Below are 14749 nucleotides of genomic sequence, written 5' to 3'. Positions count from 1 at the left end.
GACCACTTATCCCCCCAGACAACCACGAGACACCCCAAGCGATAACGTAGACGCGCCTGGGAACGCAGTCCTCAGGTTTACACACTCATTCAGCACGGTGACAGGCCCAAGCCTGAGAGAGGATTTACTGATTACCCTCGTCTCCCTATCTCTCCTTCCTGTTCCACTCAGTAGGTTGAATGATCTACCTTTTCAGAGTTTAGTAGCGTCATCAATTTCTCGTTTCGTGTCAGTGTGTTATCTGTGCTGGTTGGGCAGGAGACGTGTGTGTCTGTGTATGTGTGTATGTGTCTGTGTTGTGGGGCAGGGCTGTTGGGGCTGTGTGTGTCGCTGCCGTCCCTGGCTCATTGAATTATTCAGTACTCTGCTTCATTGTGTCAGAAAGCTTCTGCCCGCGTTCCACTGCAATCAGCACGCATATCAGCTAGTGTGTGTGCCAGAGAGCGCATGTACACACACACACACACACACACACACACACACACACACACACACACACACACACACAAACACGCAATCCGAACACAAAACAGGGAACATCAAACAACACATGAACATAAACCCAGAAACTGACAAAACACACCCCAAAGAAAGAATCGCGTTAACACACAATGGGACAGGTGATACCCCTGAGAGAAGGGACATAGAGCGGGGTTTTAAATCACACACACACAGAAAGAGAGAGAGAGAAGCCCTAGACATGTGTCCTAGACATGTGAGCACAGTGAAAGGGGACAAAGCATTCTGGCGACACACAGAGATCAGACAAACAACGGAGGTAGTGACAGGTTGCTGCAACCAGGGGACGTGAGTCACCTTGCTGTCTTCTCCACTTACTCAACACCTCATTCTGCACCTCCACGCACGCATGGTAATGAGATGGAGCAGCTCAGAGAGAGAGACAGAGAGAGAGATTAAACCCAATGAAAGACACACAGAGATAGCAAGAGAGAAGTAAGAGATATGGAAAGGAACATCCAACCAGAGAGCAGAAGAGACAGTCAGTCCAGTCTGCCCCGAGATGAAGAGAGAAGAAGAAGAAGAAGAAGAAGAAGAAGAAGAGAACATTCTCTTTGGAGGTCCAGCCAGGGTTCTATGTTACTGCTCTCTCCAGCAGCTGAGGGAATAGTATGGCTAATGCCTCTGAAACAGAGTAGAAGTTATCCAAGCACATTATTCTGGATATGCCTTCCCTGCTCCCAGATCATTAGGATCAGGCATACAGGGAGACAGCCCCAGGGGCCTGATGAGTTGGAGTGGGGATATGTCCCTCTCTATCTCTGCATGCCTATCACACTGAACATCAGTGTAATGATAATGTGAGCCTCATCTCCATATGTTCCCAGTATGAATACACATACACACAATACTCAGTACAGAGAAGGAAGGGGGGGTAAAAAAAAAATCTTAACTCTATTTTCTTAAAACTGCATTGTCGGTTACGGGCTTGTAAGTAAGCATTCCATGGTAAGGTCTACACCACTTGTATTCGGCGCATGTGACAAATAAAATGTGATTTGATTTGAAGAGAGAGAGAGAGAGTGATTATCTCGCTCTTTTTTAAACGGAATGTGTCCGCTCACATTGCTGTCATAGTCACAGCGGCAGGTAGCCTTGCGGTTAAGAGAGCTGGGCCGACCACCGAAAGTTCGAGGTGAAAAATCTGGGGATGTGCCCTTCAGCAAAGCACTTAACCCTAATTGCTCCTGTAAGTCACTCTGGATAAGAGAGTCTGCTAAATGACTACAATTTATTTGAGAGTATGCTCTGCCAAGGCTAGAGACACACACACACACACACACACACACACACACACACACACAGGTCTATGCAGTTGAGACACAGATGGCAGCTAACACTTCCAACTATCTCCTGTGGATGGCTGCCTGTCTGAAGTCATTTGAGTTTTATAGGAGATCTGGACAGACAGGTACAAACACCTCCGTTTATTATTGCAGATAGCATGGGAGATGATCAGCCCCACCAAATTAGAATGGCAATTTGTCAACACATCCCTAATATATATGATTGTAATAGGCAGTGCTACTCAATGTCCTGCGGTGTAACTGTGTTACAGTATATCTGGGCTATGTGTGCACTATAGTTGATTGCTAGTGATATGAAGACGGGTGCAGTAATGTTATTGTTATTGTTCTGATCTCTACTGTGCGGCGTGTGCATGTCCCGTCTGGCTCCTTGAGTTGGATGTCCTTGGTCTGATCGATCAGCAGGGAAATGAAAACATTGACTTTTCCCTGTCCTTCTCTAACAAGGGAGATGGTCATGTAGTAACTGATCTAATGGTGATTAAAGTCTGTTTGGTGCTGATCCACGTCTACACAAGGTTATGGCGTGAGATATGTGTACTTGTAACTGTAGAATTGTCAGTGCCCACATGAAAAAATACTACAGTTTACTATAGAGTACTACAGTACTTACTATAGAATTATGTAGTAAACTGTAGTGTACTGTAGAATACTATACTACTCACTAATATCCCTCGATCATGTGTAGTACTTACTATAGAATGTTGTAGAACACTATAGTAAATACAACAGTATACTACAGGCCGCAAAAACACTTCAGTGAATACTACAGTAATGTCCGCAAACAAACACTACAGTGAACACTACAGTAAGGTCCGCAAAAAAAACACTACAGTAAACACTACAGTATACTACAGTCCGCAAAAACACTACAGTAATTACTATAGTATATCCACAGTATTTTTACTATATTAAACTGTAAATACTACTTTAGTCCACAAAAACACTACAGTGAATACTATAGTATTTGTACCATAGTACAATACCATAATAAAATGTGGGTGTGTACAATGCTCAGTGTGAATGTACCTTTTCCTATGATTATCTATACGTGTCATGTTTGAATTGTTTTTGTGGAATACAGTAACATATAGCCTTTCACACCTCCCATGCGATTACATTCAGCACATCGTGTTTACGAAGCACGTTACTATTAAGGATTCCTTCACGGCAATTTATCAATGGAATCAACCACATTGAAATCTAATCCTGCTAAGCGCTGAGTCACAAACAAACAGCAATCAGAGATGTGTTCGACGTCCCTCTCATCCCCCGGCCCTCGACGGCTGAATACCAGACAGACTGAGATACGAAAGGATCGTTCAGAGGGGGAAATGAATGAAATGGAATGCAGAAAAAGAACGCATAATCTGTAACATGCTGTTGATCCTTCCATTGTGCGTGCCTATACAACCCTCCGTACTGAAATGGTCTTTTGATGAGATACATGGGATGTATTGAACTGACTCATTAAGGCTCTCGTTAATCAAACGCAATAGAAGTGAATACATTCATTATTGCGTTTGCTCATCTCAAAAGCATGCTAATGAGACTGGGTTCCTCTGCTGTACACCGCTGTCAGACTAGCGTGTTATTGCTTACGCATTCATGACGAACGGTTTAATGGCGTATGTTATGTCATGAAAGTCTGCTGTGTCAGTGTGTGTCTATATGTGTTTGTGTGTCGATATCATTGAAGCAGACTTGCAAATTTGAACTTGCCTTTTGGGGCAGCTAAACAAACCTCAGCAACACTCTGAAACTGGTTCTCCTCGGCAGCTCCATTATATTAGAGGGTCGTGGCATGATCTACAAGGTTAACTTTGCTCTTGTGCTGAAATTTGTCAACGTCTGTGATGTTTACGTCACATGACCCAAACCAATGACCCTAACCGTCACGTAACTTTTTTATAGCGTCGTAAAAGAGGGCATGCCAAAGAATTGTTTGAGCATGTTTATTTTATTGCGAAGAATAGAAGAGAACAGACGCATTTTACATGAATGAAAAGTATGTTTCCTGCTACCTTTGACCTTTTTGGACGTGGTGAGGAGTGAAGCAGGTTAGGTGAAGAGAAGAGGGGTGAGATGGGGAGAGAAGTAATCCATTTTCCAAATGCAGCAGTGCTTTTAAAATTAGGATTAAATACCAATTGTTTCTCTCCTTAATCCTGTGATGGTGTGGTGTTGTGTGTTTGGGGTGTACGCGCATGGAGATTGTAATTAAGCAATAATACACTCAAGTCCATATGTTATGACATTTTTATCATGGCTGTGACGTGGTTGCGCTGGTTGATCGTTGGTTGATCGTTCCGGGAACTTTGCAGGTTGCTGGCTAACTACACAGCAAACTAGCTGCAGTTCATGTTGTTTTACCAGTTTTGATGCTGATTGGTGATTTCGACTGGCTGAGAAAAGCTGCATTCCTCTCTCCTCTGCCGACACATTCATTAATTTGGGAGACTGTGGAGATCAAATTTCAATATTGCAAAAATGTTGCAAATGTCGGAGATCATGTCTAGGTGCTTTTTACAGTGGAGATCAAGTGAATTAATTGCGTGGCTGGGCAGATCTGTAAAAGTAGTAGTACTACTAGTAGTAGTAGTAGTAGTAGTAGTAGTAGCAGTAGCAGCAGTAGTAGTAGTAGCAGTACTAGCAGTAGTAGTAGTAGTAGCAGTACTAGCAGTAGCAGTAGTAGTAGTACTAGCAGTAGTAGTAGTAGTAGCAGCAGTAGTACTAGCAGTAGTAGTACTAGCAGTAGTAGTACTAGCAGTAGTAGTAGCAGTAGTAGTAGTAGCAGTAGTAGTACTAGCAGTAGTAGTACTAGCAGTAGTAGTAGTAGTACTAGCAGGTTTCCAACGTAATTAGAACAGTAAAAATAAATGTTGAGTCATACCCGTGGTATACGGTCTGATATACCACAGCTGTCAGCTATATCTTTCTCACATGTCTAGCCAGTGCATTTACTTGTGTTTTGCCCTACATGGCAAAGTGAAGGAGTAGATACCATCTCTGTAAGCTTTTCCCAATAACAGGAGAAGGGGGTTAAGAACAGAGAGAGGAGACAGCATAAACCCGACCTGATTCCAAACACTGTGCACGTCTAAAAACCCATATACCCAACTGCATCTCAATGCTAACTCTCACATACACACACACAGAGATACACTTCGGGAGACTTCCAAACTAAACACGGCCGTAAACATATTTCACATTCAGGTCCCGTCCCTCCAGGCTGGCTGATGCCAGGTCACAGATGCTCCGTTGCTGTTGGTTTATGAACCAAATCTCAGCTCTAAAGCCATCCAAAGAAAGGATCAATCATAAATGACTGTCATCACTAAGTTGTGGGAGGTGAGGGGGTTGTGGGAGGAGGTGAGGATGATGGGAGGAGAGGATTAATGGAGAGAGGACGGTGATGGGAGGTGGGGGGGGGGTTGTGGGAGGTGAGGGGGTTGTGGGAGGAGATGAGGATGATGGGAGGAGAGGATTAAATGGAGAGAGGACTGTGATGGGAGGTGAGGGGGGGGGGTTGTGGGAGGAGAGGAGTATCATGGGAGAAGATGGGGGTTGTGGGAACACACCTGTTGTAGAGGAGGATGTCAGGGGTCCAGATCTGGCTGGAGGGGAAACGTAGGTTCTGAACCCCGGGGTAGTTCTCTGGATTCCAGCTCAGGTACACATCAGTCCAGTACTGAGGACAGAACACAGAGATACACATCAGAGATAATCCCACAGCAGAGAGGTACATCAGTCCAGTACTGAGGACAGAACACAGAGATACACATCAGAGATAATCCCACAGAAGAGAGGTACATCGGTCCAGTATTGAGGACAGAACACAGAGATACACATCAGAGATAATCCCACAGAAGAGAGGTACATCGGTCCAGTACTGAGGACAGAACACAGAGATACACATCAGAGATAATCCCACAGAAGAGAGGTACATCGGTCCAGTACTGAGGACAGAACAAAGAGAGATGGTCAAAATAAAAACAAGAAAAGAAGTGTAGAGTTAAGTGACACAATTCAGATTGTCTTCCACCAAGTTCCATGGGGGGGGGGGGGCAGTCTGTCTCTGATAAAAGATCCAGTCTGAGCTTGGGTCTTGGCAGTCTGTCAACTGAAGGGTTGTGACTGCACTTGTCTCTTATGAATTCACACTAGCTGACAGACATTGAAATGTATTTCCCATGGCCCGCCTGGGAAGCGTCGCATAAACCACACAGCAGTGACACGCTGAGTGATTGGCTCGAAAATTGAGGCCGACGTCCTGTCAGGAAGACTTCGATAAAGGAGTAAATGACTCGATAAAAAAAATCAAATAGAAATGAATTGATGGGAAATTGGACAGAGGTCTGTATGTAGTGACTGCGGAGAGTGGAGGCGTTGTTCTCCTTCTCCTGTGTCATGTCGATGATAGAGACCAGACAAGGTGGACCGCATGCCCCTCCCACAAATCCAACCTCATCAACTCTCCATAAGCATGTATCCTCCAGATTACCAAGGAAACATCGGGATAAGCAACCTAAACTCTATGTCCAATCCAATATGTTGGATCAAGCTCAGATTGGCTAAGAGAAACTAGCAGTTTTAATTTAACAGAAGCAATATTTCAAGAGACAATATGGGCAGGCTATTGTCATCTCAATATACAACTAACAGGATGAGGTCCTACCAGACAACCCCTGCGGCATATCAATTTGAGATGGTGTTACAGCCTTTTTGGTGGGATGGGGGATATGCATATGAGAACATAATGAGTCACAGTGTCATTCAGTACTCAACCATTTCTACTCACCAGCTGTAGCCATGCGTTGGTCATCAGCACCTGGTTCTTCTCATCCTGACCAAACAGAGAAGAAAAGAACAATTCAATCGCTACAACAGGAAATCATCACAATGAATAGAAAATTGTAAGGTTTTGATGAGTGTCTACTGTAGGTTTGGCATGGGCGCAAAACAACTGGGCAGTGAAACCTCTCTAAAAGCTGCATTTATGTAACCACCGTGTTTTTCTACGCATTGGTTTCAGTGGAGGCATGTAGCACATCATTATTAGATGCCTCATTTCAAAATCTCTAACAACAAGCCCCGTGGACCTAAACAACGAGAGAGAGAGAGAGAGAGAGAGAGAGAGAGAGAGAGAGAGAGAGAGAACTCAGATTGCATGATCTGAGTAAATAGGGCACTTAGCAAGATGTAAAGTGTCCTTTTGTCTTGTTCTCTGCTCTCTCTACATTATCTCTCTCTCTTTGCAGATCTCCGTTTTGGTCTGTTTCTGCCTCTCTTCAACTATATCAGTCATTAACACTCACTTCTAACAATTAGGGCTGGGTTATGTGCCAAATATTTCTACATATCCAGGATTCCATCAAATGATCCAGATGATGCAGATGGAAAAGTTAGGGTCAAATCTATGAAGAGAAAGTATTAACCCTCCACCAACTCAAGGGTGATCACAGCAGAGCTCACACACACACACACACACACACACACACACACACACACACACACTTTAGTAATTTAGCAGACACTCTTATCCAGAGCAATTTACAGAAGAAATTAGGGTTAAGTACCTTGCTCAATACACACCACACACATACACACACACACACACACACGCACACGTTGTCACTCCGATAGAAAGTTACAAAAAAAATGTAATGTCTTCAAAATGTCAAAAGACCTTGGCATTTAAAACAATATTTCCTATCTAAATGTTTTAAGATTGTTATCATTCTTATCCCTTGCCTAACAATGTCTCAGCTGGTGTCTGATACCTGTCTAATTGCTGTCCATGAGGAGCCTGGAGCCAATCAAAACTAACTGGCTCCCCTACACGAGCAGCAGAAAGGCATCAACAGATTGGAATTTAATTTGCAAAGTAATTAGCTAGCATGATGAAGAAAACAATTTACAGGATGTGGTGGGATGTGAAAAAAGGAATTCTCTCTCACACAAACAGACACAAACACCACATTCCATCAAATCCAGCATTATCGTAAAGAGACTTTCCAGGAAGATTTGCATACTTTATAGCCAGTCGTTTTGAAAGTAGCGCTCAAGACCCAAAACGGGTCCCCCGAAAATTGTGTACTACATCATATATGTGCAGATATCTGCAGTATGTCATTGCTCTCTCTCTCTCCCTCTCTCTCCCTGCTGTTTCACCTAGCCGTTAGGTACACCCTGAAACCGCAATGGATAATGCTGGGCAGGCCTGGGCCAGCCTTCTTTCATGGTGAAACTGTCAATGTGCATCTTGCTAGCTGTCACTCAAATGATGAGGGGCTGAAGAGCATTAGCTAACATTTTAATTGCATTAGTGAGGTTGAACACTGATGTTGGGCAATTAGGCCCGCATTTGGCATTTCAATTCATCCCAAAGGTGAATGTTGACGTCAGGGCTCTGTGCAGGCCAGTCAAGTTCTTTCACAACAATCTCAACAAACCATTTCTGTATGGACCTCACTTTGTGCACGGGAGCATTGTCATGCTGAACCAGGCCTTCCTCAAACTGTTGCCAAAAAGTTGGAAGCACAGAATCATCTAGAATGTCATTGTATGCTGTAGCGTTAAGATTTTCCTTCACTGGAACTAAGGGGCCTAGCCCGAACCATGAAAAACAGCCCCAGACCATTATTCCTCCACCACCAAAACGTACAGTTGCCACTATGCATTCGGGTAGGTAGAGTCTCCTGGCATCCGTCAAACCCAGATTCGGACAGCCAGATGGTGAAGCGTGATTTATCACTCCAGAGAACGCGTTTCCACTGCTCCAGAGTCCAATGCCGGTGAGCTTTACATCACTCCAGCCGACGCTTGGCATTGTGCATGGTGACCTTAGGCTTGTGAGCGGCTGTTCGGCCATGGAAACCCATTTCATAAGGCTCCCAATTAACAGTTCTTGTGCTGAGGTTGCTTACAGAGGCCATCTGAAACTCGGTAGTGAGTCAGCACTCGATGATCCCGTACTGTGAGCTGAACCACTTTGCGGCTGAGCCTTTGTTGCTCCTAGACGTTTCCACTACACAATAACAGCACTTAGAGTTGACTGGGGTAGCTCTAGCAGGAGAAAAATTTACGAACTGACTTGTTGGAAAGGTGGCATCTTATGACGGTGCCACGTTGAAAGTCATTGAACTCTTTAGTAAGGACATTCTACTGCCAATGTTTGTCTATGGAGATTGCACGGCTATGTGCTCGATTTTATACACCTGTCAGCAATGGGTGTGGCTGAAATAGCAGAATCCACTAATTTGATGGGGTGTCCACATACTTTGTATATATAGTGTATGTTCAATTGGGTGCATCAACAAAACACCAAATGATGGAATTTCTACTGGAATAAAGTGTCACACCCTGGCCATAGAGAGGTTTTTGTTCTCTATTTTGGTTAGGCCAGGGTGTGACTAGGGTGGGCATTCTATGTCCTTTTTTCTATGTTTTTGTATTTCTTTGTTTTGGCCTGGTATGGCTCTCAATCAGGGACAGCTGTACATCGTTGTCGCTGATTGGGAGCCATACTTAGGTAGCCTGTTTTCCTTTGGGTTTTGTGGGTGGTTAATTTCTGTTTAGTGTTGTTACCTGACAGAACTGTTTTGGCTGTTGTTCGTTTCTTGTTTTGTTTAAAGTGTTCCATTAAAATATTATGATGAGCACTAACCACGCTGCGCCTAGGTCTACTCCATTCAACAGCCATTACATAAAGGTGTCACATCCCTTCAGACAGTCTTCACACCCCTTGATTTTTTACACATTTTGTTGTGTTACAGCCAGAATTTAAAATGTATTAAATTGAGATATATTTGTCACTGGCATACACATAATACCTCATAATGTCAAAGTGGAATTGTGTTTTTAGAGATATTTACTAATTAAGCTAAAATTTCTTGAGTCAATAAGTATTCAACCATTTTGTTATGGCAAGCCTATATAAATTCAGGAGTACAAATTTGCTTAACCTCTAGGGGACCCCTTCCCGTTCTTATCCCGTTAACGGGATTGATTTTACAGTCAGTGGAAAATCAGAGCGCCAAATTCAAAACAGCTAAAATCTCTCAATTCCATTTTCTCAAACAATCAACTATTTTACACCATTTTAAAGATACACTTCTCGTTAATCCAACCACATTGTCCGATTTCAAAAAGGCTTTACGGCGAAAGCATAAAATTAGATTATGTTAGGACAGTTCCAACACAAGAAAAACCACACAGCCATTTTCCTAGCAAGGACAGGCGTCACAAATACCAGAAATATAGCTAAAATGATGCACTAACCTTTGACGATCTTCATCAGATGACACTCCTAGGACATTATGTTACACAATACATGTATGTTTTGCTCAATAAAGTTCATATTTATATCCAAAAACAGCATTTTACATTGGCGCGTAATGTTGAGAAATGTTTTCCCTCCAAACCTTTCGGTGAATGAGCACAATGAGCACACATATTACAAAAATACTCATCATAAACTTTGATCAATATAGAAGTGTTATGCACAGAATTATAGATACACTTCTCCTAAATGTAACCACTTTGTCAGATTTCAAAAAAGGTTCACAGCGAAAGCACAATTTGCAATAATCTGAGTACAGCCCAGAAGACACCAATAACAAGCAAACAGAAACCCGCCATCTTGGAGTCAATAAAACTAAGAAATTACATTATAAATATTCACTTACCTTTGATTATCGATAAAGTTAATATTTATGTCCAAATAATCAATTTTGTTCGCGCGTTAGGTTCACTATCCAAATCCACAACGCGCATGCTTACTTAGTCCAGACGAAAAGTCAAAAAAGTTATACTACAGTTTGCAGAAACATGTCAAACAATGTATAGAATCAATCTTTAGGTGGCTTTTATCATATATCTTGAATAAAATTCCAACCGGACCTTTCCGTTCTCTTTAGGAGTGAATATGAACTCAGCTCGCTCCCAAGTCCTTGCGCGTGACTGAGCCCATGCCTTATAATGGGACACCTACTTCCTTGGGTTGTTATTCCCATCAAATTCACCATAGAATCTTCAAACACCGTTCTAAAGACTGTTGACATCTAGTGGAAGCTTTAGGAAGTGCAAAATGAACCCTAAGTCACTGTATACAGTGGGGCAAAAAAGTATTTAGTCAGCCACCAATTGTGCAAGTTCTCCCACTTAAAAAGATGAGAGAGGCCTGTAATTTTCATCATAGGTACACTTCAACTATGACAGACAAAATGAGAAAAAAAATCCAGAAAATCACATTGTAGGATTTTTTATGAATTTATTTGCAAATTATGGTGGAAAATAAGTATTTGGTCAATAACAAAAGTTTCTCAATACTTTGTTATATACCTTTTGTTGGCAATGACACAGGTCAAACGTTTTCTGTAAGTCTTCACAAGGTTTTCACATACTGTTGCTGGTATTTTGGCCCATTCCTCCATGCAGATCTCCTCTAGAGCAGTGATGTTTTGGGGCTGTCGCTGGGCAACACGGACTTTCAACTCCCTCCAAAGATTTTCTATGGGGTTGAGATCTGGAGACTGGCTGGGCCACTCCAGGACCTTGAAATGCTTCTTACGAAGCCACTCCTTCGTTGCCCGGGCGGTGTGTTTGGGATCATTGTCATGCTGAAAGACCCAGCCACGTTTCATCTTCAATGCCCTTGCTGATGGAAGGAGGTTTTCACTCAAAATCTCACAATACATGGCCCCATTCATTCTTTCCTTTACACGGATCAGCCCCAAAGCATGATGTTTCCACCCCCATGCTTCACAGTAGGTATGGTGTTCTTTGGATGCAACTCAGCATTCTTTGTCCTCCAAACACGACGAGTTGAGTTTTTACCAAAAAGTTATATTTTGGTTTCATCTGACCATATGACATTCTCCCAATCCTCTTCTGGATCATCCAAATGCTCTCTAGCAAACTTCAGACGGGCCTGGACATGTACTGGCTTAAGCAGGGGGACACGTCTGGCACTGCAGGATTTGAGTCCCTGGCGGCATAGTGTGTTACTGATGGTAGGCTTTGTTACTTTGGTCCCAGCTCTCTGCAGGTCATTCACTAGGTCCCCCCGTGTGGTTCTGGGATTTTTGCTCACCGTTCTTGTGATCATTTTGACCCCACGGGGTGAGACCTTGCGTGGAGCCCCAGATCGAGGGAGATTATCAGTGGTCTTGTATGTCTTCCATTTCCTAATAATTGCTCTCACAGTTGATTTCTTCAAACCAAGCTGCTTACCTATTGCAGATTCAGCCTGGTGCAGGTCTACAATTTTGTTTCTGGTGTCCTTTGACAGCTCTTTGGTCTTGGCCATAGTGGAGTTTGGAGTGTGACTGTTTGAGGTTGTCGACAGGTGTCTTTTATACTGATAACAAGTTCAAACAGGTGCCATTAATACAGGTAACGAGTGGAGGACAGAGGAGCTTCTTAAAGAAGAAGTTACAGGTCTGTGAGAGCCAGAAATCTTGCTTGTTTGTAGGTGACCAAATACTTATTTTCCACCATAATTTGCAAATAAAGTCATAACAAATCCTACAATGTGATTTTCTGGATTTTTTTCCCTCATTTTGTCTGTCATAGTTGACGTGTACCTATGATGAAAATTACAGGCCTCTCTCATCTTTTTAAGTGGGAGAACTTGCACAATTGGTGGCTGACTAAATACTTTTTTGCCCCACTGTAGGGTCAAGGCAATCACTTAAAAAAACTACAACCTCAGATTTTTCACTTCCTGCTTGACTTTTTCTCAGGTTTTTGCCTGCCATATGAGTTCTGTTATACTCACAGACACCATTCAAACAGTTTTAGAAACTTCAGAGTGGTTTCTATCCATATCTACTAATAATATGCATATTCTAGTTTCTGGGCCAGAGTAGTAACCGTACGTTTTTCATCCGGCCGTGAAAATACTGCCCCCTAGCCCCAACAGGTTTTAACAAGTCACATAATAAGTTGAATGACTATCTAATTTATGTACCCCACCTCAGTCGAGCAGTGAATTTCAAACACAGATTCAACCACAAAGACCCGGGAGGTTTTACAATAACTGTCAAAGAAGTGCACCTACTGGTAGATGGGTAAAAAATATAATTAAAAAACAGACATTTAATATCCCTTTTGAGCATGGTGAAGTTATTAATTACACTTTGGATGGTGTATCTATTACACCTAGTCACTACAAAGATACAGGCGTCCTTCCTAACTCAGTTGCCCGAGAGGAAGGAAACCTCTCAGGGATTTCAGCATCAGGCCAATGGTGACTTTAAAACAGTTACAGAGTTTAATGGCGGTGATAGGAGAAAACTGAGGATGGATCAACAACATTGTAGTTACTCCACAATACTAACCTAATTGACAGAGTGAAGAAAGGAACCCTGTACAGAATACAAATATTCCAAAACATGCATCCTGGTTGCAACAAGGCACTAAAGTAATACTGCAAAAAAAATGTCCTGAATACAAAGTGTCATGTTTGGGGCAAATCCAATACAAGACATTACTGACTACCACTCTCCATATTTTCAAGCATAGTGGTGGCTGCATCATGTTATGGGTATGCTTTTAATCGTTAAGGTCTGGGGAGTTTTTCAAGATAAAATAAACAGAATGGAACTAAGCACAGGCAAAATCCTAGAGGAAAACCTGGTTGTCTGCTTTCCATCAGACACTGGGAGATTGATTCACTTTTTAGCAAAACAATAACCTGGTCCAAGCAAATCTCTTCTTATTGGTGTCCTTTTAGTAGTGGTTTCTTTGCAGCAAACCGACCATGAAGGCCTGCTTCACACAGTCTCCTCTGAACAGTTGATGTTGAGATGTGTCTTGAACTCTGTGAAGCATTTATTTGGGCTACAATCTGAGGTGCAGTTAACTCTAATGAACTTATCCTCTGCAGCAGAGGTAATTCTGGGTCTTCCATTCCTGTGGCGGTCCTCATGAGAGCCAGTTTCATCATGGCGCTTGATGATTTTTGCATCTGCACTTGAAGAAACTTTCAAAGTTGTTGACATTTTATGTATTGCCTGACCTTCATGTGTTAAAGTAATGATGGACTGTCGTTTCTATTTGCTTATTTGAGCTGTTCTTGCCATAATATGGACTTGTCACAACACAACTGATTGGCTCAAACGCATTAAGAAGGAAAGAAATTCCACAAATGAACTTTTAACATGGCACACCTGTTAATTGAAATGCATTCCAGGTGACTACCTCATGAAGCTGGTTGAGAGAATGCCAAGAGTGTGCAAAGCTGTCATTAAGGCAAAGGGTGGCTACTTCGAAGAACACTTTTTGGTTACTACATGATTCCATATGTGTTATTTCATAGTGTTGATGTCTTCACTATTATTCTACAATGTAGAAAATAGTACAAATAAAGAAAACCCCTGGAAGGAGTAGGTGTGTCCAAACTTTTGACTGGTACTGTATGTAAATGAGATATTTCTGTATTTCATTTTCAATAAATTGGCAAAAATTTCTAAAAACATGTTTTCACTTTGTCATTATGGGTGTGTAGATGGTTGAGAAAAAAAACATTTATTTAATCCATTTTGAATTTAGGCTGTAACACAACAAAATGTGAAATAAGTCAAGGGTTAGGAACATTGAAAGCACTTTAGTTCCAGGCACTTATAGAATCTACGCGCATTGAAGCTGTTCTGTCGGTTCATGGTGGCCCAGCACCCTATTAAGACACGTTATGTTGGTGTTTCCTTTATTTTGGCTGTTACCTGTACGTGCGCTTCCTTCAGTGTGTGTGCGTGTGGAGCGCCAGTCAGTCAATGTTGTTTACATAAAGGTGATAAATACATTAACAACTCTAAAGTTATCAGTGCTTCCCTGAGGATCAAGGTGTTGCAAAGCACTAACTTACAGTATCCTGGCTAATATCCACCGTGCTATGCTAACAGAAACAGGCTCTGAGA

The 14749-nt window shown here is 42.3% G+C and overlaps 1 protein-coding gene across 2 annotated transcripts in view; it reads right to left on the bottom strand.

Annotated features, from left to right (window-relative positions):
* Positions 1–14749, bottom strand: part of LOC106611786 (neuronal acetylcholine receptor subunit alpha-7) — a 78557-nt gene that overhangs the window by 22154 nt on the left and 41654 nt on the right. For both annotated transcript variants that reach the window (XM_014212368.2, XM_014212369.2), the window contains 2 exons: positions 6628–6672; positions 5408–5517 (listed from right to left, as the gene is read on the bottom strand). In XM_014212368.2, the coding sequence (XP_014067843.1) occupies positions 5408–5517; positions 6628–6672 (155 nt within the window). The remainder of the gene's footprint in view (positions 1–5407; positions 5518–6627; positions 6673–14749) is intronic.

This window comes from Salmo salar, chromosome ssa09, assembly GCF_905237065.1.
Source record: "Salmo salar chromosome ssa09, Ssal_v3.1, whole genome shotgun sequence".
NCBI lineage: Eukaryota > Metazoa > Chordata > Actinopteri > Salmoniformes > Salmonidae > Salmo > Salmo salar.
The sequence above is the reverse complement of the archived record's forward strand: the minus strand, read 5'-3'. Positions and strand labels throughout refer to the sequence as shown.